This window comes from Macrobrachium nipponense, chromosome 32 (assembly GCF_015104395.2).
Source record: "Macrobrachium nipponense isolate FS-2020 chromosome 32, ASM1510439v2, whole genome shotgun sequence".
NCBI lineage: Eukaryota > Metazoa > Arthropoda > Malacostraca > Decapoda > Palaemonidae > Macrobrachium > Macrobrachium nipponense.
In genome coordinates, this window is record NC_061094.1 from 34,024,760 (window position 1) to 34,045,988 (window position 21,229).

The 21,229-nt window shown below is 38.9% G+C and overlaps 1 protein-coding gene across 1 annotated transcript; it reads left to right on the forward strand.

The window, feature by feature from the left end:
- The first annotated feature begins 11,502 nt into the window (after positions 1–11,502).
- LOC135207405 (X-ray repair cross-complementing protein 6-like) lies at positions 11,503–12,599 on the forward strand. Its single transcript, XM_064239133.1, has 2 exons — positions 11,503–11,674; positions 12,400–12,599. Exons 1-2 carry the CDS (start codon positions 11,503–11,505, stop codon positions 12,597–12,599), a joined length of 372 nt encoding a protein of 123 aa, XP_064095203.1.
- Positions 12,600–21,229: the final 8,630 nt, after the last annotated feature.

Genomic DNA, 21,229 nt, shown 5'->3' on the forward strand with positions numbered 1-21,229 from the left:
AGACTCGACTGCCAAGAAGAGACGCAGAAGGCGGGTGGAAGGGAAGAACGCGTTCGTGAAGTGCAGATCATCCAGGAACAAAAAGACACTACCGAAAAGTGTCAATCCGACAGGAAAGACCTGGACTGAGGTTCGAGCGACTGCAGAAGGACGTGGAAGACCTGTGGAAGGAAAAGTGTGGACTCCAGTGTGAAGTTGAGGCGGCGAAAGTCAAGAGGAACGAGTTGGCATGCCTTCTAGAGGAAGGAAATGGTTCACCCTGGAGTCCCTGGAGAGGAAGACCAATGTCCAGAGAACGGAACGACCGACTGGAAGATGAGGTTGGATGGCTGCGAGGAGGAAAGGAAAAAATGGTCTCCGACCTGAAGAATCTCGAGGAGAAATAAAGACGCATGGAGGAGGACAACGGGAAAGTGCAGAAGCTGCTGTCGATCTTCAAGGAATGGCGCGACGAAGACTGCACTGGCCTCACTCAGACGGATGAGACGTGAAAATTTTGAGGAGGTTGTTTATTGTATGGAAACTTTGATGTTTGTTTTGTAATAAGTTTATTTTGTTAAATCGTTGAAGGAAATTGAAGTAGAATGGAAATATATATGTTAAGATGTTTTCTTAGAGTTTTATTTCTCCCTGGAAGGGAAAGAAAAAGGAGGAATATAGAAAGAGGCGAAGAAAATGATGGGATTCGTGATGTGTCGGGAGAAGAAAGAGGAGGATTAGGACAAGCCTCATAGGAATTGAGAGTATTCAGTAAGATTGGTGGAGGTGCAAGGAGAAGAAGGAAAGGATTCAGTAGGATCTGTAGAGTGCCAGGACAAGAAGTAGAGGATTGAGAGTAGCCCCAGGAGAATTGAGAGGATTCAGTGGCATATTCTAAATCTAGTAACAGCATAGGTGTTGCTCTGTGTAGGGACTGGCGGCGAGGCCCGCCACTGGTCTCGGGAATGGGCGGAAAGGTCCGCCAAGTGTCCCGGGATGGGCCGAGCTGGGCCCACCGCGGGTCCCGGGACGGGCGGGCGATGCCTGCCACGTGCCCCAGGACGGGCGGGCCGGACCCGCCGCGGGTCCCGAGGCGGGCGGGCGATGTCCGCCAGTGCGGGCCCGGGCCGCCGCGGGTCCCGAGGCGGGCGGGCAAATGTCCGCCCATGGAGGGGGAACAATCCTCCTCAGAGGCTGCTTCCCCGGAGGAAGGCATGGTTTCCTGCCAGGCTGGGGAGCGGGCCTGATGATGGACCCATCAAAGAGGCTAAAGGTCAAAGGATCCGATCCTATCCAACCCATGGAGGGAACAATCCTCCTCAGAGGCTGCTTCCCCGGAGGAAGGCAGGTTTCCTGCCAGGCTGGGGAAGCGGGCCTGAGGATGGACCCACCACAGAGGCTAAAGGCCAAAGGATCCAGATCCTATCCAGCCCATGGAGGGAACAATCCTCCTCAGAGGCTGCTTCCCCGGAGGAAGGCAGGTTTCCTGCCATGCTGGAGAAGCGGGCCTGAGGATGGACCCACCACAGAGGCTAAAGGCCAAAGGATCCAGATTCTATCCAGCCCATGGAGGGAACAATCCTCCTCAGAGGCTGCTTCCCCGGAGGAAGGCAGGTCTCCTGCCAGGCTGGGGAAGCGGGCCTGAGGATGGACCCACCAAAGAGCTAAAGGCCAAAGGATCCAGATCCTATCCAGCCCATGGAGGGAACAATCCTCCTCAGAGGCTGCTTCCCCGGAGGAAGGCAGGTTTCCTGCCAGGCTGGGGAAGCGGGCCTGAGGATGGACCCACCACAGAGGCTAAAGGCCAAAGGATCCGATCCTATCCAGCCCATGGAGGGAACAATCCTCCTCAGAGGCTGCTTCCCCGGAGGAAGGCAGGTTTCCTGCCAGGCTGGGGAAGCGGGCCTGAGGATGGACCCACCACAGAGGCTAAAGGCCAAAGGATCCCGATCCTATCCAGCCCATGGAGGGAACAATCCTCCTCAGAGGCTGCTTCCCCGGAGGAAGGCAGGTTTCCTGCCAGGCTGGGGAAACGGGCCTGAGGATGGACCCACCACAGAGGCTAAAGGCCAAAGGATCCCGATCCTATCCAGCCCATGGAGGGAACAATCCTCCTCAGAGGCTGCTTCCCCGGAGGAAGGCAGGTATCCTGCCAGGCTGGGGAAGCGGGCCTGAGGATGGACCCACCACAGAGGCTAAAGGCCAAAGGATCCAGATCCTATCCAGCCCATGGAGGGAACAATCCTCCTCAGAGGCTGCTTCCCCGGAGGAAGGCAGGTTTCCTGCCAGGCTGGGGAAGCGGGCCTGAGGATGGACCCACCACAGAGGCTAAAGGCCAAAGGATCCAGATCCTATCCAGCCCATGGAGGGAACAATCCTCCTCAGAGGCTGCTTCCCCGGAGGAAGGCAGGTTTCCTGCCAGGCTGGGGAAGCGGGCCTGAGGATGGACCCACCACAGAGGCTAAAGGCCAAAGGATCCAGATCCTATCCAGCCCATGGAGGGAACAATCCTCCTCAGAGGCTGCTTCCCCGGAGGAAGGCAGGTCTCCTGCCAGGCTGGGGAAGCGGGCCTGAGGATGGACCCACCAAAGAGGCTAAAGGCCAAAGGATCCAGATTCTATCCAGCCCATGGAGGGAACAATCCTCCTCAGAGGCTGCTTTCCCCTGAGGAAGGCAGGTCTCCGCCAGGCTGGGGAAGCGGGCCTGAGGATGGACCCACCACAGAGGCTAAAGGCCAAAGGATCCAGATCCTATCCAGCCCATGGAGGGAACAATCCTCCTCAGAGGCTGCTTCCCCGGAGGAAGGCAGGTTTCCTGCCAGGCTGGGGAAGCGGGCCTGAGGATGGACCCACCACAGAGGCTAAAGGCCAAAGGATCCCGATCCTATCCAGCCCATGGAGGGAACAATCCTCCTCAGAGGCTGCTTCCCGGAGGAAGGCAGGTTTCCTGCCAGGCTGGGGAAGCGGGCCTGAGGATGGACCCACCACAGAGGCTAAAGGCCAAAGGATCCCGATCCTATCCAGCCCATGGAGGGAACAATCCTCCTCAGAGGCTGCTTCCCCGGAGAAAGGCAGGTTTCCTGCCAGGCTGGGGAAACGGGCCTGAGGAAGGACCCACCCACCAGAGGCTAAAGGCCAAAGGATCCCCGATCCTATCCAGCCCCATGGAGGGAACAATCCTCCTCAGAGGCTGCTTCCCCGGAGGAAGGCAGGTATCCTGCCAGGCTGGAGAAGCGGGCCTGAGGATGGACCCACCACAGAGGCTAAGGGAGGCCAAAGATCCAGATCCTATCCAGCCCATGAGGGAACAATCCTCCTCAGAGGCTGCTTCCCCGGAGGAAGGCAGGTTTCCTGCCAGGCTGGGGAAGCGGGCCAGAGGATGGACCCACCACAGAGGCTAAAGGCCAAAGGATCCCGATCCTATCCAGCCCATGGAGGGAACAATCCTCCTCAGAGGCTGCTTCCCCATGGAAGGCAGGTTTCCTGCCAGCTGGGGAAGGGAAGCGCCAGAGGATGGACCCACCAAAGAGGCTAAAGGCAAAGGATCCAGATCCTATCCAGCCCATGGAGGGAACAATCCTCCTCAGAGGCTGCTTCCCCGGAGGAAGGCAGGTTTCCTGCCAGGCTGAGGAAGCACCTGGCACCACTTTCCGGATGCCTGCAAGCTACCTTTGATTAACTGGGGCCACCTTCCAGTGCTCACAGCTTGTTGGCTTTCTTCAGAAAACAGCTGCTCTCCCTACCTCCAAGGATAAGAATTTGTCACTGATTTTGTCAAAGGAGTAAGAAGTGATAGTGCAAGACTACGTCTTACACTGCTTATTCCTTACTTCTGAAGTACCATATTGACACCTTCCTGGACTTCTTCATTCCAGCTACACTATGTCTCCAGCGTCTGTGCCTGATGAGGACACACAGTACTGAAGGAGTGAAACTGCCTAAACTAGTTCTTTCGTCTGCTTCTAAGAAATCTCTTCATTATGTACATGACTGGCTTGCATCCGAAGGAAAAACAAGGCAAAGCTGCTCCTGCTTTTCCCTTCTAGAAAACTTTATGAAAATGAAATACTTTCTATGCTACAGGTGAAGCTCCATCCCTTGAGTGGCTGACTCCTCCCAAGGGAGATTCTGTGTTCTAGTAGATGCTAATAGAATAAAGTGAGAATAATTTTATTTCATATGAATATTAACGGAGTTGGTGAGTAATTGAGTATTTTGTGCTGATGAGAAACAGATGCTGATGTTCGAAAGTAGGGGACTGCCTCATGTACACCACGACTCGCTTGTAAAATCTTTATCAGATAGTAATCCTTTAATCTTGGCCATAACACCAAGTCATCGGCATACAGTAACCTTTCAAGGGCCTCTCTGCAATGATTTTCTTAATTCATCCATGACTTTGGTGAAGAATGAAGGAAAACTTTCCAGTTATAATATCTTCTACATTTTTTCCTATAATTACTGAGAAGTTAGGAATTAATTTTCTCTGAAAGCTTATGTTAAGAAGAGATTTTTTTATATATGGAATTGTGGGTATGGAAATATTGTATTATCAAGAACATTTTATTCTTCAGGACTTGATAATTCGTGAGGATGAAGATGAAGATTCGCAGGAGGGCATTATTCTGGCTGATCCTACCAATTGTATTGAAAAACTTATGGACAGAGTGAGACGAGTTGAACATAAGCAGAGAACTTTGGGTAGAGCCATTTTAACATTAGCTCCTTGTGTTTTGAAATGTCTGTTTCTATTTCACAGGTGCAAGTATGAATTGTGCCCTACGGTCCTATCTGATTTGATAATATTGTGTTTGTGTGAAATAAGATTATACACTACGTATTTTGCATGTGCCTTTGTGTTTGTAGAGCTTTGTAGTAACTGTAACATATGGTAGGTTGTAGTAGTATAACTTAACTGGCCTTAACTGGGGACTTCATAGTTTTCCAATTGACATAGATTAACTTTTGTACAAGGGTATATATAATTTTCATTAATTTTTAGTTGATATTGCATAGTAATTTTTACATTCTGTGTTCATTTTGAGAGGGTTGGTATATTTTGTGGATGTACATTTTGTTTGAACGATAGCTTTCAAAATATTTTAAATTATTTCCATATTCTCATTGTTTGTTAACAAACTTCTTAGCAAATTAATGAAATTAATTTCATCTTAATGTTTATTTAGGTTGAAATATATATTTGTTTTTCAGAAAACATATAAACCATCAAAAGTGAAACTTTGGAAAGTTACAATGAAAAAGTGAGGTATGTGAAGAAGGAGTATCTTGAGGTAAGTTTGATTTTTTCTCATTGCTTTATAATGTTGACAGGTCTCTTGTACCTTTGGATGTACCACATGTACAAAAAACATAGATCTTTTGTAAGTAACTGTTGGCATTATTAATTATTTTAGTTCTGCAGTGATTCCTTAGTATGCTTTCATGTTGTGAGAAGTTTTGGTTTTTTAGAGAAAATCACCTGTTGAAAGCATTTTTGGGGACAGCAGCGAACTTAATTTTCAGTGAGAAGAGAGGAGGTTGGGTTGCATTACATTATACAGATAAGAAGCTTACGTTAGGTTTTTATGAAAAGCAGGCTGTTTGTAGTTTGGTGAATGACTATCTAACCTTTTTCTGATGAGACAAATAGAAATACAAGTTATTTTACTACCCAGAGTAAACATTCTGAGAAGATGATCTCACCATTCAGTCATGATCTACTACACAATTGGAATTTTTGTAATTTTTGCTATTTTGGCCTGCTGTAAAATAATTTTTGGAGGTAAAATGCTAATTATGGCATCATTTTGAAGATGAGTACTTGTACTTTGTTGTAGTACTGTATATTTAAATTGAAAAGAACAAAATATACCAAATTGACAATGTTGAATTTACCAGTAAATGTCTTACAGATGATGTCATTTGATGTCTTTCAAAGTCATAACTGTTCGGTATACAAATACACTATCACCTTTTCACCACAAGTTTGTGTCACACTGCTATGTTGCTGAATGTTCTTGTATAGTCCTGAACACATGGGTTTGTTTAACAAGACAATCAAGTTCACAGCAATGTGGACTTCCATTGCTCTTGTGGCCTGGATTTAGCTGACGTGCAAACTTACCACATGCTTTATTGTATATAGTGTTAAGTGATATCACTGAATTTTACTCATTCTGGTGTTATGGGACTTTGGAGACAGTTTGAGAAATATATTGTAGAACTTAATACATGAGACTTCTTTTGATGATAATATCATTTTGGGATAGGTTAAGATTGTGTCAGCCATACTTGACTGAGTCTGAAAATCATGGTTGGGATAACTTTATGACTGCAGCAGAATTAGACTATGGGTAGGGATGTTTATTAAGAAATGCCCTGGTTTTTATTTGACTTTGTAGATTGAATCTCTTCCATGGATCTCACTCATGCACCTACCAATGAGCTCAGCAAGGTTCGGGAGAGGCCACGTGTTAGTGAAAATTGTTGGCAGTGCTACGTTTTCACATACGTATTAAGAGTATTTCTTTGGTTTTACTACTAGATTTAAGAAAACTGTTTCCTTCATGGCACTGGAAAGTTCCAGTTATCTCTCAGCCCCTCAACATTGTAATTGTTTTAAGTTACTACTTTTTAGAATATTGCAGTAAGGTTTCATCAAGGTGATTAATTCAGTTCTTTCACAGCTTTATTAACCGGCTCCTATGAATTATTTTCATTTGTTTAAACTTTGTTAACTATTTGTTTGCCTCTACATGTTTTACGAAAATGGAGAATTACTACTGCCATCAGACTTTGTTAAGTATCAGAATATGGAGGAAAGAAAATTAAATTTACATTGGTAAGTATTTAAGGCCCTAACTTTTGATTACATTTCTATGCAGCCTTTGGTAAAATCACTCTCTTGTTCTCATCTAGTAGGGTTTTAATATTGAAAGGCTCTGATAAGTTACTCTACCAGGAAAATGACATTTTCCTTAAGTTTCAATTGAATAGCAAGTTTGAAATGCATGAAAACCAGATGTTACGCTGCTGTAAACATTAAAAAAAAAGAAAGTAACTGTAATTCTCATAAGGAGTCCTGAATTGACTTAGACCTTCAGCCACTCAAGGATGTGACTGACCTTAGACATAGGCTGTTTTTCATACTTTTCTAGGTCACCAGTAGTGTTCATATCCTCAGCTCATTACATTTCTCCTTTATTTCCCTTAATGACTGCTCTGATCCCAGTGGAAAAGAACATGACAGCAGAAAATAAGGATTTCCTTTGAATTATTTTCAGAATATCAAAATTCTGATCTTTAATCATAGATTTTTAAGAGGCTTTAATCCACAGAATTTTTCTCAAAGCAAAACTTTTTTCGACAGCCTTTTGATAGGTGGGAATTATGATTGTGTTTCAATGTTATAACTTCCATTCAATTATTGTTAATTCTGTACTACTTGGAGTTTATTGCACATCTGTTTTGTTTACCATAACTTTTAGGTTTACAAAGTTATGCAGCATGTAGTATGTAGAGGATATCTACCTTGGTGGGTAATCTTCATGATCCATTGAAAATTGTTATACTTACTTCACCCTTTGTTTGGCATTTATAGATATAATGGAATGAGATTTTCATCCAAAGAAATTCATGGAGGCAGCTCACAAACTTTGAAAGAGGGTTAGAGCATTTATTAGAACACTGAGAGATTGCAATCTCGGATTTGCTGGTATTTTATCCAAAGTGAGTAAGAGCGCACTTGTAATGTGTTTGGTGCGCCAGCTCAAGTTCTATGCTATTTTAAGAGAGGAGCTTCTCATGCAACTTCTCAGTAGTTGATATCTGAGAACTCTTCTCAGGATCTTGACTAGATTACTGATTTATTACAAGTAAGTGAAGCAAATAGTTACGTGAGTGCTACATTTATCCCCAGTTATTGCTCAGCTATCATTCTTGGGTTATGTTGACAATCTCTCTCTCTCTCTCTCTCTCTCTCTCTCTCTCTCTCTCTCTCTCTCTCTCTCTCCAGGATCCTTTAATTCACATTATTATTGGATACAAACCCAGTATGATTTTTTAGCTAGAATAGGCCTAGGTCGAAGCTGATTTCCACAAATGCCTTTTCATTGTTTGGAAAACTGATTAATATTGAGGTTTTTCCAAGATGTAAAGTTGTATTGAATGGATGCCTTTACAATTCTTCTAATAGCTGCCTCACATATGTTTTTGGCTCTTTCCTTGCTCTAACTCAAGCGTGTGTCATCCATCGAGGGTGGGTGCAGTTTGATTCATAAATCATATACAGAAGATTATTATATTTAAAAAAAAAACGCTCATTGAAATTTCCCCTTATGTTCTTAGTGAAGGGAAAGAAACAGTATGGATGGCTAAGGTAGGATATTCAACTTGGAATTAGGGAGGTGTGTTCTGACTGTATTCCTCAGTGACTTTTTTCGTCCAATTACTATTATTGCCTTAAAAGGGTGTAAGTTTTATGAGATAACTTGTAGTTTGTCTTGAGAAAATAAGTTATGAAAAATGGAATGTCTTATTTGCAGCCCAACTTGAGCTGCTATAAAATATAGCCCAATCTTTGTAACATCTTGATATTCACCATTGCAGTTGCTGGCAGTTATTATATGACATGAATCAACCTTTGCTGTAAATATATATTAAAAAATATTTGTTTTTGGACCATTCCCCTTCATTTTAATGACATTCATATTTTTTTAATTAATAACACCATTTGCGGGATGAAGTTCGCAACATGAGCAGTGTTTATCCTCCAGGCATTGAGCTTATAGGATTCAAGCCACTCAGCTTCATCAAGCCATATTGTGTAACTTACTTGTAGGTAAGGTGGTAGGTGGTTGGTTGTTGACTGTTCTAAGGACAGCACATGTTTTTTGCTTATGATAATAAGGTTGCTTTTGAACACGACAGAATTTTATCCCTCAGTCGTTTTTAATTTTTTGGTAAGGAAGTTTGTGTTCTTATGTTCCATTTGTCTGCTTTGTTAATAAATTGGATGAAAGCTATTAAGTTGATGTTGAATAAATGAAAGGCATTTATTAGATTACTCCTTCATGTGATTAATTGTTCTTTGATAAAGCTTGGATGATTTTTCACCCCTGAAACAACAACAAATCCTTCGATACTCATAAAAAATATGTCTGCATAGGGGCCAGAATTATTTTTGTCATAGTCAATAGTACGTTGTAGATATCACCATTTTTCTCAGTGATACTAGAACCTTGAACCAAATTATATTGTTAAGAAGGGCATGATGGCAGTTGCATATTTTGTAAGAAGTATAAAAATTATGTACTACTTGATATTCTTGTGTCATAAAGGCTTTTCCCCAGTTGTTAGTTATACATGTAAAAAAAAAATTTTTTAGTTGTTCTATGTAGTCTTGTCCTTGTCCTTACGTACATAATATGTATTGTTGTGTAGCACAGTGAGCATTTGTAGATTTGGCAGTTTTATGAGCCTTGGCAGTGATCTATAGTTTGAGGAGCTAAAGTCCAGGCTTTAGTTAACTAGTGTATAACACACTAATTCATTTAACTACTACTGTATAATCCTTAAGTGGTATGGACAGGCAGGAATATTTATTTCTTCTTAAATTTCAGAAAATATAGCTGTTCCTTGTGAATAAGTAAAGACATGATCATTATCATAATATCAGCCTTCAAATCAATGATTTATATTTGTGAAATAGATAACTTTAGAAGAGGGAATAACTTCTGATAATGAGTGGTTTGGTTTCAGATTTTCTAAAGGTACTTTCATCCATCAAGTACATTACGTATATTTAAAGTTTTTTGATCATTGAATCCTTGTAGTTGCTCATGTATATGATATCGAATTATTGTCAGGGATCCTTACTTTTAAAATTTGGTAGATTGTCACTCTCCCTCTTGTATTTTAGGTGTAAACATTATATTTTTTTTAAGATTTTCTTAGGTTTTACTTTGCATATTCCTGCCTAAGCTCTCTCAAAAGTGATAGTAAGGATGATTTTTTATTTCAGACAAGCTTTGCTTAATTTTGTAACATTATTCTAATTTTACCTATCATGTGAAACTATTGAACTACATTATTCATTCTTGGTCTTTTGCAAGTCGTATGTACTTTTGTTATTCCCTAAAGACTGCCATCTCTTTGGGACTCATTCGTAGATAACTTATTGGTCTGGCAAGTTGTCTGGTCCTTGCAAGGTAATTCTGTAATTCTTTATCTTTTGTCATAATAGGTAGCAAGATGTTTACAGCTTTTGTTAGAGAGATGTCTTCATAGAAAGTGACTCCAATAGTACGAAAGAAATGTATCAGTCTCATGGGCAGCGCTTATTTCACAAGCAGAAGAAATAGATGGGAGCAATAGTCAAGTTGTTCCTCCAGGGTTTATTGCATGCCATCTCCCATTTGCAGGTATGATTTTAAGTTTATCCTGTGACATTAATTGTATTTATTCTGCATAACATCATTGCCGTGTGATGCAAAGAGCTTCGGTGAAATTCTGGCACTCATTTTTTATTCTCTTCCCCACAAGTCCTCCTCCACCCATCCTTCATCCTTTAGGAGCACATTTAGTTTTCCCAGGGGTTGTGCAAGGACATGTCCAAGCCATCTCCATTTCCCTTTCATCATTATCTCATCTACATATGGAACTTCGGTATTTTCACTTATGGTATCAGAACTGAGAACCCTGAAGCTAGGGTTTGATTAATGCAGCATGCATTTGCCTTGGTTCAGACTGAAGAACAAGACCTTCCTGTTTCAGTTTTTACTGTTTCGTTTGTTTACTTGTGGAAAGATGACGGCTTCCAATGGATGAATTATGCTATTCTTAAGAGAAGGATGAATTTTTATCAATTGTCTGGCCATTGATACAAACACATAATGATACCAGTTATACGTGTCACAAGGGACGCAGCCACTGTTCTATTTTTGTTGGTACCGTTACTGATAGTATTACTGCATAGGTAGAATTGTAGCTTTATTGAACATTGCATTATCAACTTTTCAGTCTTATTGTTAGTTGAGTATAGGTATCCCCAACTTCATTGATAATCCACTCATACATATAACCAGCTCAACCAGTTTTCAAGTCTTTTCACCTAGTATTGATGAATGAAAATGCGTAAAATGGGCTGAGAAACCTGTTTTAGGTATTTTCCAGAAATTGTAAATAATTTGAATTTTAGTAGAAGAGAGAAATATGTGATTGAATCATTCATGTGTTACTGTTTCATTTTATGGGTATGGGTATACTAAGTTTCATCATCTTGTATTACCTTATGCATCCACATATTAGTATTGTCACAATTCACTGATGGAAAAAAGTGTCCCAGTAAGATTTTTCTTTTAATTCCACAGATTGAGAAATGTCAGCATCTGTATGAGAGTAACATTCAACTTTAAATTGAGTGTAATTATAATTGGTGTCTGTGAGTTACAGGTATATGTTTTGGAAGGTACTTTTGCATTATTTTTTTATTGCAGATGATTTTCGTAACATTTAGATGGAGAATATGACTCATGCTACTCCAGATCAAGTTGATGCAGCAAAGGCAGTCATACAAAAACTGCACTTCACATATAATCCTGAAGGCTTTGATAATCCAAGCCTTCAAACCCACTGGCGTAACATTGAAGCTCTGGCACTGAATAGGTCTGAATTGGAACCCGTTTCAGATCACACAGGTAATGCAATTATGGAATTTTTTTGCATGCAAGTTGTCATAATACTTTAAATGACGATGAAATGGCTTTTTATTTTAGTACGGTAGAATTTGGTGTTTTCAGTTACAAAAATCAACTGTTATTTTACACAGGACTTTGCATTAAATCATTTAGTTTAACACTGCAGTTATGTAGTATTTTCAAGAAGTGCAAAAGAATATGTTTAAGGTACATTTTTGGCAGTCAGGGCCATTCATCTTTCAGGACACTCATATACTGTATAGGATCTGGTAGTATTGTAACTGTTGATATTTGTGTACCATTTACGAATATAGTACCTTTTGAAACAATTATGAGTTTAATCATTTCTACTTACACTATTTGTATTTGAGAAATTTTCTGAATGTTTGCATAGTAGGTAATTCAAATTTTCATCTTCATAAGGCTGAAAATTCTCTAGTAGTATAAGGATTTTTTTTTTCAGAACAAATCCTTATGATGAGCTCTTTAATTAAGACTTTGCTGCAGAACTCTCTGCCTAATAGGCTTCATCCATTCTATCTGGTCCCTTCTCACTACCAGTCTGTCATTATCTTTGCCTGAGCTCTAGTTTACATCCTTCATTCCTCAACAAATCCTTTTGGCAAAGCTCATTTAGTCTATAAATTTGACATAGTACTCTCATGAAACTATTGCATTAATACTATATAATAATAGTATACCTGTTTCATTTGACCACATTTCAGTTCCACCCAATGATCGAATTCTTAAGAAAGCGGGTAAACTACTAGATGAACTTCGGGACTTGGTGTATCCACCCTCTTATGATCCAGCTAACCTTCCAAAGAAAAGGCCAACAGCATCATCTACTCCTGCACCAAAGAAACCAAAAATTGACCCGAAAATCTATGAGTGTAGAAGACTTGGCAAAAGAAGGCAAAAGTAAAGCAAAGGTGTCACTTGTATCATGATTAGTGAAGTCATCCCTTGAACTTTTGGCAATGGTGTCAAGACCCCATGGATTTTGAATGTATAGCTGCGTGTTTTACCACTTCATATTACAGATGTCAACTATCCCTATATATAAATACGTATTTATATCCAATTTTTTTTTTAAATACTTTGATGTTACTGAACATCATAGGGAACCAACCTCAATTGTCTTGCAATAGCTGAAGATTCATGGTATGTTGAAGACTTTGAGGTACATGTTAGACTTAATATTGCTACCTGTATAGTCAAAAAAGACAGTAGTAGGCCCTTGAGTGAGAGGTCAATGAAATCGATTGGTAAAAGGTAGTGGGATAACTTTTTTGTAGCCTTGGCCAATGACTCAGGCTTACTGAACATAGGTTGCCTTGTAAGGTCATTGTAGATGGTGGTAAAAGTTTGCTGTGCTATCTCTTAGTTTCTGCCTTTCATTTTCATCTGATCCCTTTGGTCTCTTTCTATCTAGTTGCCCGACAACAACTTGACCTTCCTTCGACTGAGAATATAGATAGTTGACTGAGTGTCACATTAAACTTCTCCATAATAAAAATGCAACTAAAGAAATTGTACATAAATCCCACAGCAATGTTGAAGGAAGTAGTAACTCATTTTCGATGATATTATAGGGAGGATTAATGAATTAGGGAAAAGGTAAGCAATTACAATCACGGGTTATAAAAGTGAATTTCTAACTCACATCAAGAAACATCCCTGGGCTCTTCAAACGAAAGGCAAGGATGCCACCTACTGACCTGCTAAAGGTAAAAAAGAAGTTGGAACTTTATACTTGTATAGTACCTGAGGACTTACCTGGCAGCCCGGAGGCTTTGCATACCAGTGAGTTTTCTTTACCCTCCTGATCCATTAGTGACAAGATAGAATTTTATTCGAATTACCAAGTGAATGTAATGGAAAGCAGTTCAATAGAAATTTTCTACCGCATTATTATTATTCAGAAGATGAAACCTATTCATATGGAACAAGCCCACAGGTCCACTTGACTTGAAATTCAAGCTTCCAAAGAATATGTTCATTCCGTAGGGTTAGAATGGCAGTCTCTTACTGATCTTATGATCACGGGTGGCCATATTGGAACTCCCTCTCAGCAATTGTTGCCAAAACGTGAAAATGTGGCCTCTGGTGTGGCAGTTTTGATACGCAATATGATTGTGCGCAGAAATGGGGTCTTCATTTCGGTCTGCCGCACCAAGTGTGGAAAAAATTTCAAAAATTTTCCTTTTTTATTAGAGGTTTATTGTGGCCAGCTATATTATTTTCTTATTCTTATATGAGTCATTCACCAATATTCTCGGTCATTTGCATATTTATATATATGGTTATATAATAAGACTGAATAAAGAGCCATCAAAGATTGGTTGTTTACGCTCCATCATGGAACTGCAATAGTCGACTGATCGAGCGATGTCCAGATGACACGTTTATAGCAGACGACAGTAGAGTGACAGCAAAGCTAGCTAAATATTTTTATAATCTGGCTCTTTGAGACAATACTGTGAACGGTCGTGAGAAGCTCATTTAGACTTATTTAGAATAAGAAATGATCTAAAGAGAAGAAAAAAAAAAAATTGCCGAATCAAAAGGCATAGGCCAAGTTTTGTTTTACCGTGTTAATATTCTTATAGGATATTTTTTCCCTGATGTGATGATTCGGCAACATTTCATAGAAAATTATTTTTTTCGAAATTAAGTTGCAACGTACAATTAGGTTTAAATGATAACGCATCTTACGAAAGAGTTAAGTCTAGCCCAGGCTACCAAAACTTCATTTTCTTGTTATTGCTTATGTGTGAGACATGGTTCGATGGAAGCATAAGTAGAACCATGATAAGTATTTTAATTTTGAATGAAATAATATTAGTCGTCTTCGGTCTGTTTACTAATACTACGCCATCCTGAAATCCTCTCACAGTGACACAAAAGCCTGATGACTTTTCTGCACAGGCATTTTAATAACGAGCAAGATAGTTATTCTTTAAATTATGAAGTGTATCTAAGATTAATTATATTTTGATCACAAAATTGAAATAGCCACTGCATATGCCAGAGTAATGCGCCGAAAATATAAGTCAAGGTACTAAAGTAGTTCTGCTTGTTGTCACCAGGGCGGCGTTGCTAAGTCGTAGAACCTCGTTGCCAGTGGCTAGAGTTAGACTTATTTTAGCGTGACTAGACTCAAGGAAAAATGCTACACTTCAGAGATGTTGCATGACATGTATTGTGATGAAAAGAACAGAGCTTATCTGCTCTTCTTGCATCCTATTTTATCTGAGATCCAAACAGTATATAAACTGTTTGAGTCGAACACATCTGATCAAACAAAACTGCTCAATGACTTGGCTCTTCTCATCAATTCAATTTCATCAAAATTGGTGCTACCCGCTTCACGAGTGGATCCCCTGACAGCCAACATAGAATACCTTGACACTGATCCCTACTTAGGATATCGATTTGAAAATAAAGATTAGAGATTTGAAGAGCACCAATGAAATCACTGACGATCAGGAGAGAAACATAAGGTTAAGGTGTAAAAGGTTTTTGCTGAAATTGTTAGCACAAATGAAACAAAGACTACCTGATAATATAAGTATATTGAAAAATGCATCACTACTATCAGTGGAAAACAGTTTGAAACCTATTAAAGATTCCATTGTCGGCTTAATGGAGTGTATGGGTGAACCTGAAATTGTCATTGAAGCAGCTGAAATTCAGTTCAAAAAGATTAATCTAGTAAATTGGAGTATTAAAGATAACACAGTCAAATTCTGGGATGAAGTGATGAAGTATAAAGATGGGTATGGAGGAAACCCATTCAAAGAAATAAGTGAATTTGCCATGAGGATTCTGGTGCTGCCTCATTCGAATGCGGATGTATATATAGACCGAATCTTCAGTCAACTTAATAAAACAAAATCAAAGCTTCGCAACAAAATGGCTACCAAAACTGTTGATGCTATACTTCACATTAAATACGGACTAAAACGGCACGGAAAGTGCTGCAGAGATTACATCTACCCACCTGAAGTTCTCAAAAAGATAGAACATTTGGCATCCTATCAGAAAGTCCAAGTACAAAGTACAGATACTACAAATCAGTCTGCAATACCGTCTTGTTCTTATGAAGTCTGTGAAGATGCAGTAAATCTACCACAGATGCAATAAGTGATCGACAGCGATTAGCAGTGAGACGTCAAATTCAATTCTAGCAATCATCTAATTTCATTTGAGAAATTTTTATCATTTTATTTCAAATGAAGATCATATACGGTAGAAAATGTTTTTTTAATTCAACTTAAAAATACTGAGAGACTTCTCAAAAATAAAGTGTGAATTCTGTAAGTAAAATTATTCATTACTAGTGAGTAAATCAATGTGAAACCACAATTGAACTTTTCATATTAAGTAAAGAAAAAAATCACTAATGTAAATAGATATTAATTATTCATTTAGTTAATAACATCGTTCAAAATCATGTTATTAACTAAATGAATAATTAATATCTATTTACATTAGTGATTTTTTTTCTTTACTTAATATGAAAAGTTCAATTGTGGTTTCACATTGATTTACTCACTAGTAATGAATAATTTTACTTACAGAATTCACACTTTATTTTTGAGAAGTCTCTCAGTATTTTTAAGTTTAATTAAAAGACATTTTCTACAGTATATGATCTTCATTTGAAATAAAATGATAAAAAAATCAATATTTTGTTTTTCATTAGAATTACCAACATTATGAAAGTTTTTCTGGAAAAGAATGGGAACTGGTGTATAATCTAGAGTACCAGGGAAAAATCTAGTGTAAATCTAGCGGACATCGACAAAAAAATCTGTTGTACAAGTAGTAAAATGAGTTGGCAACACTGCCCATATCAGTCTTCAATTGGCAGTCGTGGCGTAAAAGTCGAAACCTAAGAAACTGTTAAAAAAAAAGATTAAAAAAACAAAAAGACGCGACCAGTTTCAAGTTCAGTGGATAAGTGTAACCTATGCATAGCATTTTAGGTCAATCTAACCATCCACATTTAGATGAAATTAAGAAAACCGACCTCCCAGATTTTGGGATGTACTAATTACGAAACCCGACGCACCAGATTTTGGATGAAGGTACCTCGAGCTTCAGGTAGCCGTTACCATTACCATGGTCTAAAAAAGACGTTTACTAAGGTATGACACTAATTTTGAGATACGTTACTATGGAATCTTGTAATCCTTAGTTGAAAAATTTAAAAAACGATTAAACTAGGCCTAAAAACGATTAAACTAGGAACAATGCAAGGTTAGGTTTAATGAGTAACCCCGTAATAGGCAGGCTATTTCAAATGATATCCAACTTATTTGTCATAAAAAAAATTAACATTTTGTATTGAAAATGGCCTTGGCAACAGTGTGGGATTTACTACTCGCTCGCAGACAGAGGACCAGAGAAAAGTGATGGGAACTTGGGAAGGATACGACAGAGGACAAAAAATGAGGAGAGCGAGACTTTAGAGAAATGACTGTGAATCTGTGATCCCATACCTAGTCTTAAAGCATCCTGCTGTAGAACCAGCCCGCGACTTTTTGACATGCTGAATAATTGACAAAATTAAGTACTTTTCATGCTGAAATTAGTATAACATGTAATATATCCTTCCCTTCTATAAGTCTGTGTTGAAAAGGGCGTAATATTTTCCGTTAGGCTGAGCTTTTCATTATCACTTTTTAACCTTCATTAGTGTTACCAGATTTTGGGGTATAGGTAATCGGCACGCCGTAGATAACACACACACAGTTATAATAATCGGAGTGTGGTTTCAGAAAATTTTGTGAATTTCCCTTATTGTTATTAACTAATACATTTTAAGTTTTGATAGACTTTTGAAGAAATTGGTATGCGAGAGAAGGGGGAATTGTTGTACGTAAGCCTATGCAATTTTTTTTTTTAACCCACACCTTGCTTATAATATCTATCAGTGAACAAAATAGTACACCGATTGCTTGAAATCAGAACCCGACGAATGCTTTCAGGTTTTCTGGGTTAGTTGCCAAGAACTTGCTGGGTGTATCATTATTATCCTGGACACACCCAGGATAATAATGATACATAATTTTCTTGTTAAATTATTTGCAACATGTGTACACATATAAGCACATGGTTTCAGAAAATACATCCCTGCTTTGTTATGAGAGTTCTGTTTTCCGCAAGAATTTTAAAGAAGTGCTGTATTAAGCTGGCCATATGGATACGTATGCGACTGGCACGCTAGCGACTGCCACGAACCGGCCAATCTTCAACCTGTATGGGAGACAGACTGTCGAGACTCGAGAGTCGGGACTGGGTCTGTCTGTCCCAGGGTTTGCCGCGAAGTCCGCGACATCACCGAGAAACTAGCTCCGCACCGGGAGGTGTAGTGTTAATTGCCAAGCAATGTTATTTTGCTACACTAACTAGACGAAATAGTCACCCTGATTATATCATATTAACCACATCTTTACCATTATATGAGTTGGGCTTACTAATTCATCCTTTCTGGAGTTAGATTTTTTCCCCTTTCCGTAAATTCTGCTTCATATTTATTACATTCGATATATATATATATATATATATATATATATATATATATACATATATATATAATATATATATATATATATATATATATATAATTTCTGTTTTATAGTTATGATTGTTATACATGATTTGATGCGTAAATTAGGCTACAAAGTGAACACGGGCAAGTAATTTATTCATAAAGTTTTCAGCAAAAAGTGGAAGTTACAAAAAAACTGCCCTGAAATGTATTTCTTTACTAAAAACGGTTGCTTTTCATTCATTTCTTTGCGTTCCCCACTGAGTAAGTTGACAAGCTCCATAAATCCTTTCTTTTCTTTTTTAAACCACATTTGTCACTATAGGTAATATGCCATGTAGGTTTAAATAAAACGTTTGCTGAAGTAATAATGATGATAAACAACCTAACATATAACATAGGTCTAGGCTTAAAATCAATGTCATAAGCATTGTAAACTGACAAAAACGATATGAAACATGTAGGTCTATATGCCAACTTTTATGATCCAGATATTTTTTGAAATGAGATATTTCCCCAAGAGAATGGACAGCATATTATGCATGTTTTATGGCATACATGTGGCAATCCTAAGCCAAACGAATGCTCTATTCAGGGCTGTGGATATAAAGAAAATCCACGATTATAATGCACCACTTCCTAGCATACTGATATCGAAACTTATTCGGTTATAATCAGTTGAATCACTTCAACTAATGCAATTACCTAATACACATTTGCAGTTGTTTTCTCAAAAAAAATTAAATAAAATAAAAACTCATTAAACATGACTAAGTTTACAATAATGTAAGTCAGTCTTCACCCAGATTAATTCACAAATTAACCAAATTTTGCTAACCTATATATATAATTACAAAGGCAAATTAAAGATTGCTGGACCTAAAGAATGAATGCATTGTAAGACATCACGTTTTGGGTTTACATCATCTAGTGTTGTCAAAATCGGTTCTTAATTGACAATCGTATGATCGTATATGATATTGGCGCGTGAACACTAGTGAAAATGGTTAATTTTTCAAAAATATTAATTAAATTTCAAAAATATTAATTAAATTCAATCATCTTTTATTAATGGAAAAAAGTTTGAAAAGCATAAATATATATGCGGACCTACAGCTCCGCATCAATGACTCCCCACCCCCTCGAATCTTCTCTGCACTTTTGGTCGTTTCTTTCTTTCTCCGCGCTTTGGCAACATTGGTCCGACTCTGTCCTGTCGTCCTTTCAGCATATTGAAACGTTTGGCGTGTCTTGCGTCCTCTCGCACTAGTTTGCGTCACTTTGCTGGGTTTGTGGGGAAAGAATAGCTGCAAAAAGTTTCAACTTGTACGAGACCGGTATGAATACTCAGAATCGATCGCACTATTTCCTTTTCCTCGTAAATATGTGTAGAGCAAGTCATGTGCGTGTGTGGGTAATACCAAAGCGGACTGGAGGCTGGAGTACCCTAGTCTCGCAGGACAAACCTTTCGGACTAGATAAGACTTGTGATTATTCACCGTGTCAGTTGTGTCTTTTTAAACAATTTATTTTACATAAATGATTATCAAATAAATAATTCATGAAGAAAGAGACCTAACTCAAACACATGTTTAGACAGTGGTAGCACTACGTAAAGAAATCGTGAGAAACCTATGTAACTACTCGAATATGTCGCAGTGTTTCCTGTTTTGTAGATTGTCGGTTATCAAATGTTTATAACAACCGTTATTTAGGAAAATATTGTGCAGTTATCTTTTGGCATATTTACAATAGTTTCGTAAGTTTTAAAGGGTGCATGTCTAATCTATTTGCCTATTTAAAAAATGTACATTAATGTGTGTAGACTGCCATGATAAGGGGATGAAAAGGATAATATTTCAGTTTCAGCTGAAGCTCTGACTGCAAATGCCGAGTTAGATCGTTTCCTATAGTCCCCCCCCCCCCCCCCCCCCCCCCCCCCCGCCACCTTCTCTGGTTGTTCATATCCGTTTACTAGTATATCTTACTATGTCTTACTGGTAATTAGTTTTTATATAATTATAGCCAAGGTATATCTGTTGTGACTCAAAAGGACATATTTATCATTTAAATAATTTTTTGTGTGCATAATCCAACCTTACGTATAAACAAATGTTATGGTAAGAATTTAGTTTGAGTAAGTTCGAATGAAATGGAGTTAAGCCAATCGGCTGCAGACATCATCAGCTATGTTGTCATGACAGACGTTCATTAAAAAAGATATTTCGATGACGTATCAACTGAAGCCGATTTATATAACTTGGAGAAAATGCTACAAAAGCTATTATCGTTTTACATTTATAGGCTATTGAATTCCGCCACTATCACGCAATCTTCTCAACTGTTGTAGATTCTGAATTAGTTTGAACGCATTAGATTTACAGTGGTCGGAATTTCATTATAATTTTCGGATTGTGTGGTCAACCACCATAACTTGATAACTGGATTTCTAACAGAAATCTTGATCGTAACCGTTCAAAAGACTCGGCATTACTTGTTTATAGACCTCCACGGTCAAGTATTTCGTTGTTATAGAAGGATTTGTTATACCCTTGGAAATGATTAACATGGTGGCGATAAACGTTTAGTAGCCTATACCGGGGCCACTGTTAGATGACTGGGAAGCAAAATCCCGAGATGTATGCTATAGTTTTGCATCAGACCCGTTTTTTTTTTTTTTTTTTTTTTTTTTTTACATGTCCTTAGGTTAGCTTGGGTTAGATTAGATTAGGTTAGTTTAGTGGCTCCTGGGGCTGTATTTGGGTGCGGGGAATGCGTGAATTTATTTTCAAGAGGAGTCGATGGATATTTGTTTTTAAGACATGGCGTCCCTCCTTTTTCAGGGAAGGTTCCGTTCTCTGTTACAATGCGGGAATATGCGACCAGGAAGTCACCATGCGGTCGTGTTTAACTACTTATTGGAATCCAGTTGGTTAATATCTTGATTTTCCAACATTGACGGGGCATATGTCAGATTTTGTCCTAGTGAATTA

Excerpts from the sequence above, each read along its gene's own strand:
- LOC135207405 (XM_064239133.1), top strand. The coding sequence starts at position 11,503 with ATGACTCATGCTACTCCAGATCAAGTTGATGCAGCAAAGGCAGTCATA. Across the intron at positions 11,675-12,399 it reads ACCCGTTTCAGATCACACAG|TTCCACCCAATGATCGAATT; the intron begins GTAATGCAATTA and ends ACCACATTTCAG.